Source organism: Amphibalanus amphitrite, unplaced genomic scaffold (genome assembly GCF_019059575.1).
Source record: "Amphibalanus amphitrite isolate SeventyFive unplaced genomic scaffold, NRLGWU_Aamphi_draft 000043F_arrow, whole genome shotgun sequence".
NCBI lineage: Eukaryota > Metazoa > Arthropoda > Thecostraca > Balanomorpha > Balanidae > Amphibalanus > Amphibalanus amphitrite.
In genome coordinates this window covers 240792-263832 of record NW_024881539.1, presented here as the reverse complement: position 1 = coordinate 263832, position 23041 = coordinate 240792, and the positions used below count along the sequence as shown (strand labels likewise).

The following is a 23041-nucleotide window of genomic DNA, read 5'->3' as shown; positions in this document are numbered from 1 at the left end:
AAGAGACTTTAAACGGCCCTCAAAAGGCTTGAAAGGGCCCTCTGCTGGTAGCAAAGGGCTCGCACCTGAGTCAATAACAGCCTTGTCAAAAACGGACCTGAGAAACCTTGCCGCCCCCTGATTATCTGCGGGACTCCTGCAGTTACCTGAGTGGCCCCCGTTTACTGAGGGGCCCTGGTTATTGATGGGATCCCTGGTTACTTGAGACCATCTGAGGGCCCTTTAAGGCCATCTGAGAGCCCTTTGAGGTCATCTGAGGGCCCCTTAAGGCCTGGTTACCAGAGGGGCCCATGGTCACCTGGTGGGCCCCTGATCAATTGAAAACCCCTGGTCATCCGAAACGCCCCTGATTACCTAAAGGGTCCCTGATCACTTGGATTCAGTGACATAGCAAGGGAGCGAGGGGGTACGTGCCCGTTCTCGGGTTTAGGGTTTCTTCGAAACCGAGGGGCCCTGCGGCGCCAGTTGGTATAGCAGAGGGTTCGCGCTGGCCGCACTTCAACTCGGAAGGACACCACAGGGCTTGTGGGGGCACGTTATTGGCTCCTATGTAGCCACAATTATCTTCATAAAGGCCCAATGCCATTTTCTGAGAGACCTCGCCGGTCGCTAAGGGCCCTAGTAACGGCCAACGAGGGATTGGCTGCTATGGCTCCACATCCGTCTGTGATAGACACACGGCCCACACCAGTGTTTCTAAAGGCACCCACAACGGCAACTGCGAGGCCCCTCGCGTCACCTCCAAGGGACCCCCCACCAGCGCATCTTAAGGACCTACATCGGCGGCTCTGAGAGTCCCCACACCGGCGCCTCTGAGGGCCACGTACCAGTGACTCTGAGGGTCTCTTACTAGCCTCTGAGTGTCCTTGCCAGCCTATGAAGGGCCACTTTCCACTTGCAGGCCATTTTGCCGGGCCACACACATGCCAATGATGGCCCCACCAGTGTCTCTAAGCCCTAAGACCCCGCAACGGCGCCTGTGAGGACCCAACACCAGCGCATCTGACGGCCTTTCACTGGCACCTCTGAGCGCGCCACACACCGGTGACTCTGAGGAGCTCACTCGCTTCGCTCGCTCGTAAAATATACCATGTACATTAGGCATTAGTGTACATTAGGCACACTCCTCGGGCATAAATCATACTTTTACTTGCCAATTTTCCACATTTTCTCATGCAAAGACCGTTTTAAAAGAGACCTGTCTGCCAGTGAGACTGGACCCACCGTGCCTCCCTCCTCCCATCGAAAGGTCCTGGATACATCCTTGCCTGCAAGCTGACCCCGGGCCCCCGGGTGACTCGCGGGCCCGGGGTCAGGTGACCAGCAGGTGACCCCCTCTTGGGCGAAATTCTGGGTACGTGTCCGACATGCATCGTACATAGTCCTGTTGATTTGATTCATCGGTTAAACATTAAATATAAGTTATAAGCTGGATCTCAGTCTAGTCTGTGATCCCGCATCGTATCAGATATAATGACATTTCATGTCGTGACATTCATGTGCCTAAAAAAATATGCGAATATACGTGAAAAAGGAGTGCTGCTCCCGCTCCTACACATCCGGGCCAAACAGTGACCGACCCCTGCTTCCAGCCACCCGGGGCCGGTCGGCCTGCCGGCAGTCAGTCGCTGCCCGGGGCTGATTTCTGAGGGACTTGCAAAAATGCTTATTCATGAAATATTTTACGTAATAAATTAGATGATTAGGTATATGTACCGGCTCTGAGTCGCATTTGAGAAAAAAAAAACATGCTAGCGTAAAAATATAAATGTTTTGAAAATTAAGCTGGTTCCGAAATAATTGTATTACCATGCATTGACAAAAGCTAAAGCTTCAAACCAACCAAAATATAACCCCGTGGGCCGTATTTTTTTTGGGGGGGGGGGCCTTCGACATGGGGGGCCCAGTTCGAAGGTCGTGCCCCCCCCCCCCTCATTCAAAAATCCTGTGTGCGCGCCTGCTTTGGCTGAAAGGTTTGTCTTTCTCCAACAGGTCATCATGAAGGCGGACAAATTCACCCTGCTACGTCACTTTGACGGCTTTCCAAAGTCAAACGACTTCCGTCTGGAGTCTGAGGAGCTGGGTGGTCTGAAGCCGGGCCAGTTCCTTTGTCAGGCCGAGTACTTGAGCGTCGATCCGTACATGCGGCCCTACACGAGGCGCATCACTCCGCCGTTCACCATGATCGGCGCTCAGGTGGCCAAAGTGCTGGAGAGCAAGAACGACAAGTACCCGGCCGGCTCCTACGTTGTGGCCGGTAACTTGGGCTGGCGGACGCTGAGCGTGGCTGAAGATCAGCCGGAGGATGGGCGATCGTTCACCGGCCTCGAGCCGCTGCCTGAGCTTGGAGGCCTGCCGCGCTCCTACGCGCTGGGCGTCATCGGCATGCCGGGAGTCACCGCCTACTTTGGCTTCCTGGAGCTGTGCCAGCCCAAGGAGGGCGAGACGGTGGTGGTGACGGGCGCGGCCGGCGCCGTCGGCAGCCTGGTCGGACAGATCGCAAAGATCAAGTGCTGCCGCGTGATCGGCTTCGCGGGTACGGACGACAAGTGTGCCTGGATCCGCCAGCTCGGATTCGACGTGGCCATCAACTACAAGACGTGTGCCGACATCGACGCTGCTCTGAAAGAGGCTGCACCCAAGGGGATCGACTGTTACTTCGACAACGTGGGCGGCATGCTCAGCCACCGGATTCGGCAGCAAATGAACCTGTTTGGCCGGGTGTCCGTGTGCGGCGCCATCTCCAGCTACAACGACAAGACGGGTCAGGAGGCGCAGGTGCCCGTACCTGAGATGGCTATCGTCAGCAAACAGCTGAGGATCGAGGGCTTCGTCATTCACCGGTGGTGGCACCGGCGTGAAGAGGCCTTCAAAGACATGGTCGCCTGGGTACGCGAGGGGAAGATCAAGGTTCAGGAGACGGTTACGACCGGCTTCGAGAAGATGCCCCAGGCATTTATAGGCATGCTCAAAGGCCAAAACACGGGCAAGGCTATTGTAAAGGTGTGAAAGGAAGAATGGAAGGATGTAAGAGAGGAGAGAGGTCTTGCGAAAGACTTGAAACGTTTGTAGAATTGTGAAAACCTTGACACGATAGATTATACCTATGTAGCTGTCTTTGATAAATGTGTTGCTGAGATGTGTAAATATACCAATCGTCGATGAGCGCAGTCTGACATTTTATCCATAAAACAATATCTGCGGCAACAAACATGGGTCTGCAGTCATTTTGCATGTTTTTGTTCCTCCAACACGACATGGCACCATACTGCAGAAGGGTTCAATTTCCTTCTGTCTAAGCCGCGGCATTTGCGAGAGCTTGATGGCATAGCTCATGACTACCTGATAGTTTCGTCCCCATTCGTAAGAACCTTGGACACTGAAAGCGCTTTCAAGTTGAAGTGTTCGATGCTGACCGTTTAGAGGCTCATTTACCACAATATCATTCGTAAGTGGCCTGAAATGAAATGCAAATGTGGTTGGTGTCACCAGATCTCGCTTGAGTAGAGCATAAGGGATGCAGACATTCAGTATTTTATGGCCTTTTCGTCCCGACAAAAATCACTATATACCAGTAAAACGCCTTTTGAGGCGATTAATGGAGCGAGCGGGAGGGTGAGCCTTGCACGTGCGAAATTTCGAGGGGGTACCTCCAACTGACTTATGCACGGCACCCTACTAACCGGTCTCTAGCGATGTGCCAAATTTGAGCACAATCGGCCCAGCCGTTCTTGAGATCTGGGAGCGGCACCCTGCACGTGCGCACGTGCAAAATAGGTCCCAACTGACTTGTGCACGGCACCCTACTAACTGGTCCCTAACTGTGTACCAAATTTAATGCAATCGGTCCAGCCGTTCTCACGATCTGGAATCGACCCCTGCACGTGCTGCACGTGCGCACGTGCAGCAGCACCCAATTCTGGCACATGGATATGCATTGCCTAGTGGGTGCCTACCTACATGTCAACTTTCAGCGCAATCGGCGCAGTAGTTACCGAGATATTGCAACTATTACAAAACTAACACCTCTTCGTTTGCACGTTTCATAAGGGGTCACCCATATGCATCAGGAATAGTTCAATACTTGGTAGAAGGAATGAAGCTACCCTACAAAAATTACCGCATGTAAATCGGTCAGGTGATTGCTGAGATATAAGCATTGGCCGGCCGGCCGCTCATCCTCGGAAATTTCCGTTAATCTTAACCCGCGCCGGGCCGGTGCTCCGCGACTTCCGCGCCGGGCCGGGGGGGGGGGGGGATGTCTGAACACTCCCCGTCTAACTCGGCTCCTGGGCCACGTAGCGACACGCAGTAAGCGGCATTCGAAAGAAAGTAAAAAAAATAATGACGGAAACGCCTCGGTTATTTTTCTAGTCAGAGGCCAGCTCTACCAACAGAAAATAGCCGCCTGCCGGAATTTTTGGCCTAATAACCGCTTCACATACGGAGCATAAACGCGATGGGCACGTAAGCGGATAGGGCTTTACTGTTTCACTCTGTATGTGAAGCGGTCTTTAAGCAAAAAATTCCGGCAGGCGGCTATTTTTATGTTGGTAAAACCGGCCTCTGGTCAAAGGTCAGGTCGCCAGAGGTCATCAAAGGTCAAATGTAGTCCATTTCAACAATTTTGGAAACTGCCAGCGGCTAACTCGGGAACCAATAGAGCTACAGCGCCGCGGAAAAGTGCATTCGATAGCCCTTTTACAGACCTTTCTGAGCATTGTTCTCAGATTTGACCTCAGGTCAACGGCTTAGCCTCCAGAGGGAAAAAAGTGTAAAAATAGCAGTTTTCACGAAAATGGTTTTTCGTCAATAACTTTTGACACAAGAGAGCCACGACATTATTTTTGGCAGCATCGTGTTCCTCTCGTCGAGACGCGTCGAATAAACTATTTGTTGACCTTGAAAGGTCATTTTGAAAATTTGACCTCGGGTCAAGGTCATGACCTGACCGGAAAGGGTCATGTTGCGTATCAGTCGATCCATGTCGTCGAGCTGAATACATTTGACGTGTTTTCATCGCTCTAGCACGTCTTTATAAAAAGTTATAGCCAAAAAACTGCTGGTAACCGTTCATGACCTGAGATGACCTCAGGGGCACACTGACACAGAGGGGTCACAGGTGCATTTTTCCGATTCAGTGTGTCATGTTTACCTAAGAACCGATATTTGTGAGGGTTTTGAACATCATTCGTCCAAAAGGGGCGCATTTCAATTTTATCCCATTGACTTTTAATGGAGAGGTCGCAAATTGACCTGACCTTAGGTCACCGATATCAAAATTCCGAGATATGCATTTTGTGCATACTGTTACTCTTATCAATCGCTGACAGTTTCAAGGCAATCGTTCAGTCGGTGTAGCTATGACGAGGATTGAAACTTTTTTCGAGGTGAGGTCACTTGACCTGACCTGGTGACCTGACCTTGAGAGCCATGGGTCTGAAATCTTCACAACAGGTGTGGAAAAGATGCATGAACAGGTGTGCCGGAAACCTGTTCAGTTTTTGAGATATCTGCGAAAAAACCGCACGGAGGGGTGTTCAAACCCCCCCCCCCGGCCCGGCGCGGGCCGCGGGTTAACCCGCTATGCTTGAATAAGAAGGAAAATAAGTTGTAACTTGACCTAATTCAGTTCATGTACTATTGAGCGCAGAATCCGCGCTCATACCGGGACCGAGGCTGGGCCACGGCGGGGCAGGCCTGGTGTGTCAGAGAGTGTACCGATTAGTGTGATGCGGCACAGTATCCTATGAGGGTCACGAAATGACATGACCTGGCTGTTTCTGTTCCGAGTGGGGCGGAAAGCCGGGGAAGGAGAGCCGCAGTATGCGGCCGCAGCCCGCGTGGAGTGTGTGCGGCTAGACGTCAACGTGAGCGTGATGGCACACCTCAGTGGTCTTGACAAGGGCAGGCTCATCTTGCTTTTCGATCAAGGTCACTCTGTCAAGCAGGCGGCAGAGATTCTCGGTGTAGCTCTAACTACTCCCAGACGGTGGAAACACCGTTATGAGCAGGAAGGGGAAAGGGGTTTGAAAGCGCGCTATGATAAGTGTGGAAGAAAACGGAAGACGACGGAGGAGGAAGACAGGCGCATGGTGGAGGTTCGTACTTTTCTTTTATTATTTGTTGCTGTTGTCTTTGCATTTCTAGGTCAAGACGAGCGTGTAGTATCAGATGACTAATCGGGCCAGCATAATGATAATATCGGGCCATAATGACTAATCGGGCCGGCATATAATGATAATATGTCGATTAAACAGCATGTCTAATTGATTAAACGTGTCGAACTATTTAATGAGGTTAGTGCTTGTACGAGGAACATATTTATAAATAGTAGAAAATGTAAACACCTGACCTCTTTTCCTCGATAATTACCAAAACTAATGCTGTACAAATATATACTTTACTTGACAGAATGTAATATTTATTTATTTCGCGTTTCTTTAGTCCATGAAAAGACACCGGGGCGGCTTGGCCAGGCGGGCCACACCACGTCGCGTGGTGGTGGCGAGCTATATTTTTATAGCTCGGCCGCCGCCCAGTCAAAATGCAGTTGAAATGTGGCGTCCGATTTGTGTATATTGCCAACATTGCCAGCGTGTACGCTTGCCAAATATTACTCGCACGTTGTGGGGGTTTTGAAAGCCCTATTGTGTCGGTGCATATCAGGCGTTTGCGGGTTTAAACGTCTCAACCTGGGGCGCTCGTTAGCATATAGACGGGAAACCGGCTGTTTCGTGTCAGAAGCCATGACAGAGACTGTTCTTGTTGGGCTTGAGAGCCCTCGATTATTATTATACTTGTGTCATATATGTATGGATTGTCAATAAATGTTGGGAAAAAAAGTAATATTTATTTCGACCACAGGTCTTTTCAAACATTTTCAAATTAGAAAAGTGTCAAACTATTTACTTCAAGATAGGATTGATAATAATAGCGAGTAATTTTTTTTCGGATCTCGCTTAATGTCGAAAGAGCCACAGCTCAAACATTTTATGTTCATGTTGAATGCTTGTAAAGTTTGTGAGACAAAATCAGAGCACTTAAAAAAATTGAACCAACTGAACAATGGTTGGCGGTTTCCTGCCCTCTGGGTGTCTAAAGAGACAAAACCTAAGATAAACGTTTTATGGTCTTAGTGTAACAGGTCAAAAGCCAGTAAACGTTCGATTGCACAAGTCATATCCAGGTAGATATCGTTTTTGCCCAGCACGCCGTCTTCCCCGCACTCTTGCAAACGGTTCCATGTCAATTCCACCAGTGGCATTTCAAACAGGTCATACCAGTGACAACTACTCAACCAGTGACAACTCAACCAGTGACATCTGAACCAGTGACAACTGAACCAGTGACAACTGAACCAGTGACAACTCAACCATTGACAACTCAACCAGTGATAACTCAACCAGCGACATTTCAACCAGTGACAACCAGTGACAACCAGTGACAACTCAACCAGTGTGCTAAATGCATTGGCTCTATTGTCACAAACCACGTTGGTTAAGTTGTCACTGGTTGAGTTGACTGTATACCCTTGTGAACATGTGCATTTTTTTCATTGTTGTTAAATATGTCTTCACTACTTCGGCAGGTGTTTTTGCCCTCCGTGGAGGAAATGCACCCCGACGAGGAGCGACCCTGGACTCTAATGCAAGACAACGCCCCATATCCACACAGCGAGGGCAGTCAAGCAGTGGTTCGAAGACCACGCAGACTCAGTAAGTGGCATCATAAACCTATCATGGCTGCTAACTCTAAAGGCTGCCCCACACTGGACCTCGCATGCGGGTTGCGAGTTTTTGGGTTTTCGGGTTTCTTCAAAATCAAATAATACAATCTAGCTGAGCGACCCACACTACTATCTAACAAGCGAGTCTGCATGTTTTTAGCTTCCGAGCTACCTTGCATCGCATTCCAAAAGTTGATTTTGAGTCAACTTTCGATTTTCCTCGCTGCGAGGTCTGCAATGCAAGCTCTACGAGGTTTGCGGGTTTTTCGTTGGAGTCGAATTTTGGTTCGTTCATGCTGGTATTGCGACTATATGTAGTTTTCTGAAGGTGTACCGGCTTCACAGCATTCATGAAGTGACCATGAGGGTACGGTCTAATTACTCTATGAGTTAGTATTATGCCCGCAAACTCAAAACCCGCATGCGAGGTCCAGTGTGGGGCGGCCTTAAGTTGTGGTATGGTTTAGCTAGGTGACCGGTGACCTGATGGCATTATTTAAAAAAATCTTGAGATGCTGTTTATTTATTTATCTGTTTATTCATTTTCACCCCAACAGCAATGCATCCCAATTAGAGGAGGCGAGGCCTACGGCTATGTGCGGGAGGCCGCTTTGCCCCTGGTCGCCTCGTCCCCGCCTGTTATAAACTTATTGAGATAACTTAAACAATTATTTAAAAAAGTTCTTAAGATGCCTTACAAAATTGCTCAGTAATGATCAAACACTTTCCAACAGGTGTTATTTGTTGCACCATACAGCTTCATAGTCATGACCGATGTGTCAACCTATATCACGTTACAGTGAGTAACAAACATGGTTTTGTTCGCAGGTTCGTGCCATCCCCTGGCCCTCAATGAGCCCAGACCTGAACCCTATCGAAAATGTGTGGTCTCTAATGGTTCATGAGCTGGAGGAGGAGCTGCGCCAGCCGGCCGGCAGCTCAACCAGGACGAGCTCTGGGCCGCCGTCTTGGCGAAATGGGAGGAGCTCCGCCGCCGCCCCGGCTACTTCCGGAGCCTGGTGGCCTCGATGAGGCAGCGGCTGGAGCAGTGCTCCGAGGCAGCGGGCGGCCACACCTCCTACTAAACCGTTCTGTTTTTTGTCATCTTATGTTAACCCGCGCCCGGCTGGGGGTCCTGGATTTCCACGCCCTGCCTGGGGGGGGGGGGTGTCTGAACACCCCCCCTTCTAACTCGGCTCCTGGGCCACGTAGCGATACGCGGAAGGCGGCGTTCGAAAGAGCGCCAAAAATAATGACGAAATCACTTCGGTCAATTTTTTGGTCAGGTCAAAGGTCAGGTCACCATAGGTCATTGAAGGCAAAATTTCGCCGATTTCCAGGTCGAATGTCGACAATTTCCAAGAAGCCAACGCATAACTCGGGAACCAATAGAGCTACAGCGCCGCGGAAAAGTGCATTTGATAGCCCTATTAACGCCCTTTCTGAATAATTCTCTCAGATTTGACCTAACGTCAACGGTTTTGCCTGCAGGGGGCAAAAACTGCAAAAATAGCCGATTTTTTCGAAAACAGTTTTTCTGCAATAACTTTTGACCCAAGCCTTGTACGAGCTTACTTTTACCGGCATCGTGTTCCTCTCGTCAAGACGCATCGAATGAACTATAACTTGACCTTGAAAGGTCAACTTGAAAATTTGACCTCAGGTCAAGGTCATGACCTGACCGGAAAGGGTCATGTTGCATATCAGTCGATCCGTATCGTCAAGCTGAACACATCTAAGGCGTTTTCATCGCTCTAGCATGCCTCTATCAAAAGTTATTTGCGAAAAACTGTTAGATACCATTCGTGACCTAAGATGACCTCAGGGCATAAACAGGGGTCACAGACATCATTTTCATGTTCAGTAAGTCTAAACCACTTGTAATCCAGTGTTTGGGAGTGTTTATAATATCTTTTGTCCAAAAGAAGCGCATTTCAATTTTCTCCCATTGACTTATAATGGGGAGGTCGCAAAATTGACCTGACCTTAGGTCATCGATATCAAAATTCTGAGATATACATTTTGTACATGCTATTGCTCTTAGCAATCGCTTAAAGTTTCAAAGCGATCGGTCACTCGGTGTAGCTATGGCAGACATTGAAACTTTTTATGAGGTGAGGTCACTTCAAGTGACCTGGTGACCTGACCTTGAATGACCTTGGTCTGAAATTTTCACAACATGTGTAGAATTGATGTATGATAAGTTGTACCAAAAACGGCGGCGCTCCGCGCCGCCGTTTTTGAGATATTCGCGAAAAACCACAAGGGGGGGTGTTCAAACACCCCCCCCCCCCAGCAGGGCGCGGGTTAAAGAACAATGTTTTGTTTATAAATTTTACTTATGTTACCTACATGTGATTAAGATGTATATTAGTACAAATGTGACTCAGTGACAAGAGGCTGATGCCTGATTTTTTTCTTTCGTGATGTGATATTCAGGGGGCTTGAAACGTCTCAATTATTAGTGCGAGCTAGGAGTGCTGTGATCAGCAGCACTTGTATATAGCATCGCTGGATTATGTGCAGTGAGAATAGACTTGATTACTGAACCTTTTATCCGACAAACCCCAGGACTTCACTTGAAGAAATATATAGCTGACACTCCTGGCATGTCTTGTTTTATTATTTAAAAAACTGTTAAGCTTCGTTTTTAGACGTAGGTGCTACTAGCATGCAGTCATTCCTCTATTGCAGTCATTTCCTCTAACAATGAATTGTCAACTCTAATTCATTGACAGCGAGAGTTTTATCGGCACCCAGGGCTTCGACAAATTTTGAATGACTCCGACTACTAATAAAACTGTTCACTCCGACCGACTACGGTTCCGGCTTCGACATCTTTTGCATTGAGGATTCCTAAAACGGTTGTGCAAAAGATGAAAAGGAAGATTGGTGCACTATGTGATATTTATTTTAATTGCCGCCCGTGGAAAGGGCCGCACCCTCCTGAGGTTTTTCACGAATAGCGAAAAAAGGCGGCACGTAGTGCCGCCAGGTTTCCGGCTACCTTATGGACCATCCCTTGCGCAACTTTTGGCGAAAAAATGACCGGGTCAGGTCAGGTAACAGAGCTATGACGTCACAAAGGTAACAAGGTCAGGCCGATTTTGCACGAAATCGTACTTTTTCGTGCTTTTAACGATGATATCGGTTACACTTTGGCATTGTTTGGGTCAAAAGTGACTGACACTGACATCCCCCCCCCCCATTGAGCTATGTAGGGTCAAGGTCAGGTCAGGTCTAGTTCAGGTCAGTGGCCTCTGGTGACCTCTTGAAGTTTGACTTTCCGGCGGTAGTTTTTGGCCCTGAATTCGAATCTGACGGCCAAAAAAAGCTCGGGCACTTGGTTTATTGAGCGTCTCAGGGTCAAGGAGAAGTCACCGACAGGGTAGATCACATTTCCGACCCCAATTGTCAGACGGCATTTTCGACCACCCGGGGCGCGAACGCGACCCCACCGGCTTCCGGGCGCTCTCTCTCTGCCCCGGAAGTTATCGCGTAAAATGTGACAAACTATACACCAAAATGCACCAAATTCATCCAGAAAACGATGGTGAAAATTCCATGACGATATCTGCCATAGCGGCGACGCTACAGGCGCGCAAAGTTAAAAAATGCCGATTTTCCCGAACTTTGATCTTTAACCTGCCAAACCTAGGTCAAATATTGACCTATGGTCAAAAGTAATATGCGCAATCGCGAGCTCTCGTCGAGAGCAATACGCTGTTTTTCCGCTAAGCTCTACGACGACGCGTTTAGAAACGGCAGAAGGGGTCGTACCCCCCTCCCCCCTCCACTGGAAAGGATGGCGAAATGCCGTCCACGGGCGAGGGTTAAATTTTTAAATTGCAAAGTTCTTAAGCGCCGATTCGGGCAACTTTCATAACGGTAATACCGAGGGGCACGCATTCGTGACACATGCCCAATAAATGTGAATTGTTATGTCACATTGACGTTATGTTACCATATAGTTTGGATAAAAAAAAGTCTAGTTCAGACAGAATGGCGGTGGCAATAGGGAAGTTGTGGCATTTCGCTTATAGTTCGGCTCAGACTTCCGGTGAGATTTGTGCTTCCGGTGCTTATTTGATAGGAACGGATTTTTTTATTAACCCGCGCCCTGCTGGGGGGGTGTTTGAACACCCCCCCTTGTGGTTTTTCGCGAATATCTCAAAAACGGCGGCGCGGAGCGCCGCCGTTTTTGGCACACCTTATCATACATCAATTCTACACATGTTGTGAAAATTTCAGACCAAGGTCATTCAAGGTCAGGTCACCAGGTTACTTGAAGTGACCTCACCTCATAAAAAGTTTCAATGTCTGTCATAGCTACACCGAGTGACCGATCGCTTTGAAACTTTCAGCGATTGCTAAGAGCAATAGCATGTACAAAATGTATATCTCAGAATTTTGATATCGATGACCTAAGGTCAGGTCAATTTTGCGACCTCCCCATTATAAGTCAATGGGAGAAAATTGAAATGCGCCTCTTTTGGACGAAAGACATTATAAACACTCCCAAACACCGAATTACAAGTGGTTTAGACACACTGAACATGAAAATGGTGTCCGTGACCCCTGCTTATGCCCTGAGGTCATCTAAGGTCACGAATGGTATCTAACAGTTTTTCGCAAATAACTTTTGATAGAGGCATGCTAGAGCGGTGAAAACGCCTTAGATGTGTTCAGCTCGACGATACGGATCGACTGATATGCAACATGACCCTTTCCGGTCAGGTCATGACCTTGACCTGAGGTCAAATTTTCAAGTTGACCTTTCAAGGTCAAGTTATAGTTCATTCGATGCGTCTTGACGAGAGGAACACGATGCCGGTAAAAGTAAGCTCGTACAGTGCTTGGGTCAAAAGTTATTGCAGAAAAACTGTTTCCGAAAAAATCGGCTATTTTTGCAGTTTTTGCCCCCTGCAGCCAAAACCGTTGACGTTAGGTCAAATCTGAGAGAATTACTCAGAAAGGGCGTTAATAGGGCTATCGAATGCGATTTTCCGCGGCGCTGTAGCTCTATTGGTTCCCGAGTTATGCGTTGGCTTCTTGGAAACTGTCGACATTCGACCTGGAAATCGGCGAAATTTTGCCTTCAATGACCTCTGGTGACCTGACCTTTGACCTGACCAAAAAATTGACCGAAGTAATTTCGTCATTATTTTTGACGCTCTTTCGAACGCCGCCTTCCGCGTATCGCTACGTGGCCCAGGAGCCGAGTTACAAGGGGGGGGTGTTCAAACACCCCCCCCCCCCAGCAGGGCGTGGAAATCCAGGACCCCCAGCCGGGCGCGGGTTAAGGTGAGATGAACATTTTTGAGAACATGGCAAACTTCCTTTATAGTAAATAAAAAGTGTGCTCATGGTCTGGAAGAGCAAGGTTAAGAGCAAGGAGCAAGGCCAAAAACATCAGGAGTTTTTCTATAAAACGTTGCGGTGAGAGCAAAGAGGGCGAAGAATTTAAGGACGATCCGAAACTACGTAACGGCACACCTTAAAACACGGAAGCCTCTTTAATCGCATTCCTACAGAAAGGGGTCTTTCCCCGGCTGGTCGGCCATATAATACACCGTTTCACCATGTCTGTGGCCTGCCTGTGTAGGGGAACAGCTATCTGCTGACACCGCCCGGGGTGTGCCCGCTCCCCGCGAACAGTCACCGTGATCAGTGGACTTCAAGCAAACCCAAAACTTTGCTGGAGAAATAATCCCAACATACACAGTACACACTGCCGCACTAACTCCGCGCGGGCTGCGACTGCATGAATCGCTCCCCTTCCCCGGCCTCCCTCCCCCACTCGGGGGGGGGGGAGGGAGGCCGGGGCGGCTGCCTTCCGTGCGGCGGCTGACCCAAGTTCACCAGACAGCAGCCGCCTGGATGGGATACTGTTCCGCAGCGCACTATCGGTACACTCTCTGATACACCAGACCTGTCCCGCTTCGGTCCCGGTATGAGCGCGGATTCTGCGCTCAATAGTACGTAATCTTCGAATTTTAGTAGCTTTATCTTAAAGAAGGAAAATTTCAAGAGCTTATGACAAGAAGGAAAATAAGCTATATCTTGAATTGATCCAGGTAATGTACCTACGTATCCTGATGCTCAAATTGTAGGAGCTTCATTGTCAACGGCATTACTTCAATTACTGAAACAGTTGCCGAGCTATAATTAAATGATTATTTAAATAATTCTTTAACAAATTTATTGCAATGCCTTAACAGCAAATAAATGCAAATGATAAGTAGAAGAAACACTTTATTCACTCGATTTTCTGAGCGCGAGAATGCCCTCGCTGAAATTTATTTGGTCGGCAATCCACTTTTCAGGAGAACTCTTCAAGCATGTTGGTGTTTTCCATAGTTTGCTATCACGTTTTCCATAAATAATTTATTCATTACACATATGTGTGTCTCTAAAAGAAATAAATGCCCCATGAAAATTAAAACACATAACTTTTGCTGTTCGCAAACAGTACGCATAATTTCCAATAGCGACGGCCACAAGACATTAACCAATCACGTTGCATGTTTCCTGCTGGCGTTGATTTGTACTGTGGGCAAAATGGCGTGAATAGAATTACCATACTATTCTCTTTATAAGATTGCGTGAATAGGGTGCCGTAAATAGAGTGGGGTGGAATGATAGTACGCCATTTGGTAGCACAACCTTTATAAGATTGGGCCATGGGGGGGATGGTTGCCACCCCCCCCCCCCAGGTAGTCTTTCTGCTCTGCACTCAACATTTTTAGAGCTAGAAGGCTGATTTTTCGTATAACTGCTCCTCTATCCTTTCTTGATGTCCACTGAAAATTTCAAGTTTCTGTGGTTTTTGGTTTCGGAGATATGACCTTGTTTTTCAGGTCATGTCATGACCCAAATGGCCAATTCTCAACATCTTGCGTTGGCTATGGGCCTTGTGAGCTTTTAACACCTTGATTTCGGCCTTTTATGCCAATCCTACCTCCCACCTATCATGAAACGTGTTGTTCGACGATGTACAGAGGTCAAGGTCAGGGTCAAGGTCAACTTAGGTCATCTAAGATAATTGCGTTTTAGGCAAGCTGAATTTACTTTTTTTTGAAATTTTTTGACTACATTTTTGGTAAAAGCTTCTCAGATCATGATTTCATGTAATATGGACACATAAACAATCGGTGCACACATCAGTATGTACACAGACACACACAGACATACAAACACATATTATTGACCTTGACCTAACTTGACCTGAGATGACCTCAGCAGCAAAAACCTGGTCGGGTAGTGTGACAAAGAGGTTCTAGCTGGCTTGGCACCAGAAAACGGCATCGTCATCGGTATATGACAAGCAGCGCGCTTGATATCCAACGGTGACCTAAAACAGCAACATTTTTTAGTTTGACCTGACCTGGAAGGTCAATGACTGACCTAAGAAGGTAAAACTGGGTATCATTGGATTCGTCTTTTCCCAAAAAAATCTTTTTGGTCTTTACCGCTAAGCTCTATCTCCAACAGGAACGAAATGGCGCGGGGGGGGGTGGCAACCCCCCCATTTGCGTTCTAGGATGGGAAAATGGCATGTGCGGGCGAGGGTTAAAGCGGAGTTACTGAAAAGAAGACACCAATAGATAAAGTTGCAGCTGCAAGGGTGACGATACATGTAAGCTACATTCAAATTTTCATTGTAGTCTGGCTAATCGTTCCTAAGCTTCAGAAGCAAAACATACCCATGACTGAAACCGCACATTACTTCTGCTGTGGACTGTACCTACCATCTTCTATCTACATACCACATTTCAGATCGATATCTCGTTTTTTGGCCAAGCTATAGCGAAAAAACGGTTGAAAAATGATGACGTCAAATTTTCAAACTCAATTTTTGGCAATTGTAGACCACGTAGGCCAAAACAAAGACCACTATTGGACTCCCCGTGACGAGCTGCATCGAATCAATACCCATTTTAAGCAAAAATATCAACTTTGAAATTTGACCTAACATGACCTGACCTTGACATGACCTTCACCAAAACGTGATCTAGGCTGGCCCCAAAGGCTGCCTGACCCACATAATCGCATTTGTCATGTAAAATGGACCATAAAACATGTATCACACGACACTTTCATATTGTGACGCCCCAGTGACCTGACCTCTGTGACCTGACCTGGTATCAGTGAACTCAGGTAGCGAAGTATGTGTTTGACGAACAATGTACCATCGATGGTTTTCAATAACTTCCCAATTTACTCGATTTCACAACACATTCCTTGAAATGCCTGTGAACGGTGAAAATCCGACCTTTGACTTAACCTGTGACGTCATCGGTTTGACCTAGGTCCATGAAATTTGGTCACAAGGTAGTTCCCGGGTGGAGCTATCGAACGTTGTTTGAATTGTGAAAATCGGCCGGTAAATTTCTGAGATCTTAGGGGGGCTGAAACGCCCCCCCCCCTACGGGTGGTAGGGTCCGCCGGTAGACCTACGGGGCGCGGGTTAAGGAAAGACTACGCTCGCTTCGCTCGATCCGTAATCATAGGCCACTACATAGACCACTATATGTAGATATGTAGTGGTCTATGGTCCCGAGCAATGGCGAAAAGGCTGCCAGGGGCAATTCGCAACAAGCACCAACCCTCCTTCTATCCTTCCTATCGGCTGGAAAGAGGTCTCGGGATTATGTTCGTTGTTTTTACTTGAAGCTTTGGCGGCGTGAGAACAATTAACGGCGCGTGATGGTGCTGCGAATCAAAGGGCGATTTGCTATAAAATTTTCTAAACTTCAAAGAAAGTAATCGAAATGATGTTTCCAAATGTTCTTGAGTTGTAAGGTCCATGTCAATTTACTAGTTAACGTCAGGTGCGGCGCGAAATATCGCATTCGCGGTGAAAATCAGACCTGTAAGATGTACGTATCGTACGAATCTAGATGTATTCAAGCGAAGACAGCGACCAGCATGACCCCAAAGCCAAGCGTTTCGAACACAGTGTGCCTATAACAGAGGGACGTGAAAGAAATATACGAAAGATATTAGTATCTCAAAACAGATTACTTCACTGCAATTTGACCATTCGCTGATCAAATAACACCACGAGACACGAGGTTTCATGTGATTCTTGCCTTTCATTTCATCTTCTCATGCTTCTTTTCACACCTTCACAACTGCTTTGCCCGTGTTCTGGCCTTTCAGCATGCCAATAAATGCCTGAGGCATCTTCTCGAAGCCTGTCGTAACCGTCTCCTGAACCTTGATCTTCCCCTCGCGTACCCAGGCGACCATGTCTTTGAAGGCCTCTTCACGCCGGTGCCACCACCGATCGTTGACGAAACCCTCGACTCGCAACTGCTTAAAGACGATGTCCATCTCAGGCGCGGGCACCTGCGCCCCCTGGCCCGTCTTGTCGTTGTAGCTGGAGATGGCGCCGCACACGGAGGAACGGCCGAACAGGTTCATTTGCTGCCGAATCCGGTGGCTGAGCATGCCGCCCACGTTGTCGAAGTAACAGTCGATCCCCTTGGGTGCAGCCTCCTTCAGGGCAGCGTCGATGTCGGCACACGTCTTATAGTTGATGGCCACGTCGAATCCGAGCTGGCGGATCCAGGCACACTTGTCGTCCGTACCCGCGAAGCCGATCACGCGGCAGCCCTTGATCTTGGCGATCTGTCCGACCAGGCTGCCGACGGCGCCGGCCGCGCCCGTCACCACCACCGTCTCGCCCTCCTTGGGCTGGCACAGCTCCAGGAAGCCGAAGTAGGCGGTGACTCCCGGCATGCCGATGACGCCTAGCGCGTAGGAGCGCGGCAGGCCTCCAAGATCAGGCAGCGGCTCGAGGCCGGTGAACGATCGCCCATCCTCCGGCTGATCTTCAGCTACGCTCAGCGTCCGCCAGCCCAAGTTACCGGCCACAACGTAAGAGCCGGCCGGGTACTTGTCGTTCTTGCTCTCCAGCACCTTGGCCACCTGAGCGCCGATCATGGTGGACGGCGGATTCAAACGCTTCGAGAAGGGCCGCAAGTACGGGTCGACGCTCAGATACTCGGCCTGACAGAGGAACTGGCCCGTCTTCAGACCACCCAGCTCCTCAGACTCCAGACGGAAGTCGTTTGTTTTTGGGAAGCCTTCGAAGTGATGCAGCAGGGTGAATTTGTCAGCCTTCATGATGACCTGACGAGGAAGAAACAAGTGTGATAACAATTGGCCGAGGAGCATAGGCGTGGAAACAGGGGAGGGGGGGGCATGCCCCCACTTCTTAGCCATTTTCAAAGTAAAATCTTTATTTTTGATTTAAATACAAAACTAAGAGCAGGAAATGGTTCAGCAAGGCGAGAGACGATATCCTGCTGCGAGAATTTATTCATAGGGGTATTGGGGCTCCCAAAAAGTGACATTGAAGTTTCACTGCCCCCCCCCCCCTACTTTTCGTGAGGTTCCTTTGCCCATGCAGAGGGGAACCTTCCACTTTATTTGAATTAAGTGAATTATTTGAAGAAAAAAATTGAATTATTTCCACTTTATTTGAATTATATGATGTTGATTTTGTTGAACCCAGACAATACCATATCATCTGAAGGCATATTGTGGTGGCAAACAATGTTAATAAACTTCTTTCAATCGTTGTTACGGTCTATTACATGAACCCGCGCGTGGCTAGGGCATTTTCCATAACGCGAGTGACAGGGGGTTCTACAGAGCGCCCCCCCCCCATCCTATCTCCAAACTACTGGGCTGATCGTCAAAATTCAAACGGCGTCTGATAGCCCTGGAAAAACTGTCGAAAGAAACCTCATTTCATTGACCTTGAGGTCACCGATGACGTTTTAGGGCAGGTCAAATTAAAAATTATCAGCATTTTGGCTTGTTCACAATTTAGCCTCTGGGCGCTGGCTAACAAGTCTGATCCGGTTTCTGCACTCCTTGATATATGCCGTAGATACCCTGACGGTACTGAGCTTGTATAGAGAATGATGTTCCACTTTTCACAGGCAATTATGTGCCTGGAGTGGTAGGCTGTGCCGCATCATACGGGCTGAGTTCACAAATTATAGCTTTGTCCCAATGCTGACAATCGACTCGCTTAATTGCGCGATAAACGGCACAACTTTGCGCTCCGGTCAACTGATAGCTTCTGAGGAGTGGAACATCATTCTGTAGTCGACTATACTTCATTTTTTTAGGTCAAGACCAGGTCATCCTAGGTTACGAAAATTTTATATCATGCATCGGTCACGTGGCGCGTGTTTTATGGTCCATTTCACTCTTAGATTTCGAAAACATTATCGTCTGACCGGTCTGAGTTATTTGAGGTCATTTTCAGCTGCATTAAGCTGAGGTCAGGTCATTTTCAGGTCAAAAAGCTTTAATCTTGAATGATTTTTTTTTTCAAGAAAAAAAGCTTTTCAGATGCAGTGTGAGCTCAGAAACACGATAGTGCCATTTATTGTACTGTACGATGTCACAAACGTACTGAAAAATGGATTTGAAAAATCTAAAAATTGTGAAATTTTTACTATAATGCGGATAACTCAGCCATTTTTGAAGATTTTGGGCTACAACTTCTAGAGTAGTTCATCGGTAGGTGTATTACCACATTGTTCCGATTTTCTCGAAAAGTCAATTTAAAAAAACTTTTTTGTTATTGTGTGTGTATATTTTCTTAAATTTTCAAAATTTTGAAAATCCGAGATAGCAGTTTGGTAGCCACGTGTATTCTCAGTCCACTCATGCAGATGCAAGGAAATCCTATCTAGCTTAAAGGTAGTGTGCCACCTTCCAATGATTTCCCATTTTATTTTTCCTAGGATAAGAAGCTTCTGTTTTTACCTAATATCGCAAAAAAAATCAAAAATGGGCCTGGAATAGTGCCTTTTTTTCCCTAAAAGCTTATCGGTTTTTCGATATCAATATGTATAACAACTGTAGTGGGCTGACCTGCATGAACTCTTCTTTTGATAAGGTCATTATCAAAATTGACCTCAGGTCAACGGTTTAGCCTCCAGAGGGCAAAAACTAAAAAAATAGCTGTTTTTACGAAATGTGTTTTTCGACAATAACTTTTGACTAAAACCAGCTAGGACATTTCTATTGCCAGAATCGTGTTCCTCTCGACGAGACGCGTCGAATGAACTATAATTTGACCTTGAAAGGTCAACTTGAAAATTTGACCTCAGGTCAAGGTCATGACCTGACCGGAAAAGGTCATGTTGCATATCATTCGATGCGTCTCAACAAGATAAACACAATGAGACCATCCCCAGCGTCCTATCTCTTTCCAATCGAGAGTTATTGGCAAAAATCTGTTTGTAGCCTCAAATGACCTCGGATGACCTTTCTAGAGGCTATCAGCAAAAAAACACACCTTGGCCGTCACGGGTGGTCAAAATCATTGTGATTCTGAAATATTTGGACTGTTCATATACATACACACGGATTTAGAGGCATTTTCATTTTTCTCCATTGCCTTATAATGGTAAGGTCACGCCACTGACCTGACCTTAGGTCACGGATATAAAAAATCCGAGATATACAAATTGTAGGCGCCTATAACATCATGCAATCCACCAAGTTTGAAACCTTTCTGACAAACACTGCAGGCTGGGCATGATCGCAAACTTTTTTTTAGGGTTGGTCAGTTAACTTGGCCTGGTGACCTGACCTGACGTGACCTGGGGTCAAAAATTTCACACATTGTCCAAAATTGATGTACAAAAAGCTACCCCAAGCGGCGCGGCGCTGCGCGCCGCGGTTTTTTATTTACACGCAAAAAACACGACAGGGTGGTAACATATGCCCCCCCCCCACTGGGGCGAAGGTTAATTTGGCTGTCGAACATTAATTTATGGTTTGAAATATGATTTTATGTAAAATAATTGATATGAAAGAGCCGTCTCTTAAGTTATGACCCCATTTCACCACACGCAAGTGGCAGAAATGACAATGTTCAGCTGACGCATTTTTCTTGGCCGAAGTCAGAGCGCGCGGCCCGACGCACCACCACCGCACCACAAAGTAAGTATGAGTAGCGTATTTGGAAATCCCGACCTCGACGAGCATCTGAAGCCACCTAACAGGCGTGTTCGAAACCGCAGGAGATGATGATGAACGGGTTTATCGAAACTTGATTGGATGAGCCTATCGGTAATAGCGATTTTAGTGTGTGCATTTATTGTTCATAGTGGTGTGAAATGTGGTTGGGGCATGACCGACAACCCGTCGGGGCGAACTTCGCACTGGGGTACTCAAAATTTGAAGAATTTAAGACGTTTCCATGAGTTTTGAAGGTATGGATAAGTTCTAAAAATCCGGTTCTCCTTATCCGGGTCATTAACTCCATATGGTCCAGGAAAGCTGGCACACTACCTTTAACAACTTAGGTTTTGAGAGCGATTACCGTAGTTAAATGTTTTGCATCAAAATCGGCTGACATGACGTCACTCTGACGTCATTTCCGGCCGACCTATGGTAGCTAGAAAATTGTTATTTGAACTCAACGTGTCAAATTGATGCCTCTCAAATCGTGCTGTCAAATCGTGTGGATGCGTCAAGTGGTGTAGAAGATATTGCAGAAAAACAGAGGGTGGCTCTGTACATAGAGCGGCCCCCCCTGCCATGCGCAGGTTAAGCTAAAGCATTTTTATCTGCTTAAATGGTCATTACTTATCGCTTAATATTTTTGATCACAAAATTGTTTGCATGCCATATTGCGCCTAAAAATGAAAGAATAAAGGAAGCTTGTCAAAAATTTCTCACCTCAATGTCAGATCAACGTAAGACGCCAATAATTCTGCCGATCCCGGCGTTCTGTGTTGCAGAGCTTTGACACACAAAAGCAGGTACCGTAATCAAGGCAGAGCTCTTACTGACCCCGCCGGCCACCAGCCACTCTGGTAGCATTTATACCGGCCACAAGACGCCCGGTCATGCTGATCAGTCGGTTTGGTGTTGTCCACTCGAGAGCGTAGTGCAGACTGCAGACTCAGCGGTTTGGCTACCCAAGCCCAGTGGCGGTGGAAACCTTCAATTAAGGGGGGGGGGGAGCACTGCCGACTTTTGGTCCCATTCTTTCCATGCAATGCCCATAGGGCTAATGTTAAAATGCCAAAATCAAAGGGGGGCACGGTGCCCCAGTGCCCCTCCCCCCTCGTTCCACCGCCTATGCCCAAGCCGTCAGAGCGGATTATCAGATCATGGTTATCATGGAGCGCTGCACCACAGGATTGTTTGAAGGAGGTGGGGAGGGGCGACAGTGTTGAGCTGGCCAGAGCCTAAGGTAAGATTGTAACACGATTTATTGCAAGGTGGATGATGAAATGGCCAAGAGGCTTGCTAAATTCAGTAGCTACCTACTCACGATGAGTTTGTCAGGTGTAGGTATGACGTGGTTTGGTGACTAAGTGGGAGATGTGTTTGCTCTGAGAAGAAAGGAGTAGAGAGATAGAGAGAAAGAGAGAGATAGAGACAGAGAGAAGAGAGAGAAAGGGAGAGAGAGAAAGAGAGAAAGAGAGAAAGAGGGAAAGAGGGAAAGAGGGAAAGAGGGAAAGAGGGAAAGAGGGAAAGAGGGAAAGAGGGAAAGAGGGAAAGAGGGAAAGAGGGAAAGAGGGAAAGAGGGAAAGAGGGAAAGAGGGAAAGAGGGAAAGAGGGAAAGAGGGAAAGAGAGAGTGAGAGAGAGTGAGAGAGAGTGAGAGAGAGTGAGAGAGAGTAAGAGAGAGTAAGAGAGAGTGAGAGAGAGTGAGAGAGAGTGAGAGAGAGTGAGAGAAGTGAGAGAGAGTGAGAGAGAGTGAGAGAGAGTGAGAGAGAGAGTGAGAGAGAGTGAGAGAGAGAGAGAGAGAGAGAGAGAAAGAGAGAGAGAGGCTTAGTCTTGGCGATAGAGAGAGAGAGCGCCGATAGAGAGAAAGAGCGCGAGAGAGCGAGAGAGAGAGAGAGCGATAGAGAGAGAGTGAGAGCGAGAGAGAGAGCGATAGAGAGAGAGAGAGAGCGATAGAGAGAGAGAGCGATAGAGAGAGAGCACGATAGAGAGAGAGCGATATATATATATAGAGAGAGAGAGGGAGCGGTAGGGAGAGAGCGGTAGAGAGAGAGCGGTAGAGAGAGCGGTAGAGAGAGCGGTAGAGAGAGCGGTAGAGAGAGCGGTAGAGAGAGCGGTAGAGAGAGAGAGAGAGAGAGGCGCGCGAGAGAGAGAGAGAGGGGGAGAGAGAGAGAGAGAGAGAGAGAGAGAGAGAGAGAGAGAGGAGAGAGAGAGAGAGAGAGAGAGAGAGAGAGAGAGAGAGAGAGAGAGAGAGACAGTGAGCGTCTGTTGATCGTCATGAGACGCAGCAAATGGCACCAAAGGTCAATATGAAA

General features: G+C 47.6%; 2 protein-coding genes across 4 annotated transcripts in view; one reads left to right on the top strand and one right to left on the bottom strand.

Annotated features, from left to right (window-relative positions):
* Positions 1–3171, top strand: part of LOC122376952 (prostaglandin reductase 1-like) — a 75827-nt gene extending 72656 nt beyond the window's left edge. For both annotated transcript variants that reach the window (XM_043356930.1, XM_043356938.1), the window contains exon 2: positions 1993–3171. In XM_043356930.1, coding sequence (XP_043212865.1) covers positions 1993–3009 — 1017 coding nt within the window. In that variant the 3' untranslated portion in view covers positions 3010–3171. The remainder of the gene's footprint in view (positions 1–1992) is intronic.
* A 13434-nt stretch (positions 3172–16605) lies between these two features.
* LOC122376971 (prostaglandin reductase 1-like) lies at positions 16606–21673 on the bottom strand. Of its 2 annotated transcripts, none has more exons than XM_043356946.1 (2): positions 21452–21673; positions 16606–17869 (listed from the first exon to the last, which is right to left on the bottom strand). In XM_043356946.1, exon 2 carries the CDS (start codon positions 17861–17863, stop codon positions 16853–16855), a length of 1011 nt encoding a protein of 336 aa, XP_043212881.1. In that variant the 5' UTR covers positions 17864–17869; positions 21452–21673; the 3' UTR covers positions 16606–16852. The 2 variants fall into 2 exon arrangements, with proteins under 2 accessions (XP_043212881.1, XP_043212876.1); XM_043356941.1 differs by having other exon boundaries at positions 21566–21670.
* Between the last annotated feature and the right edge of the window lie 1368 nt (positions 21674–23041).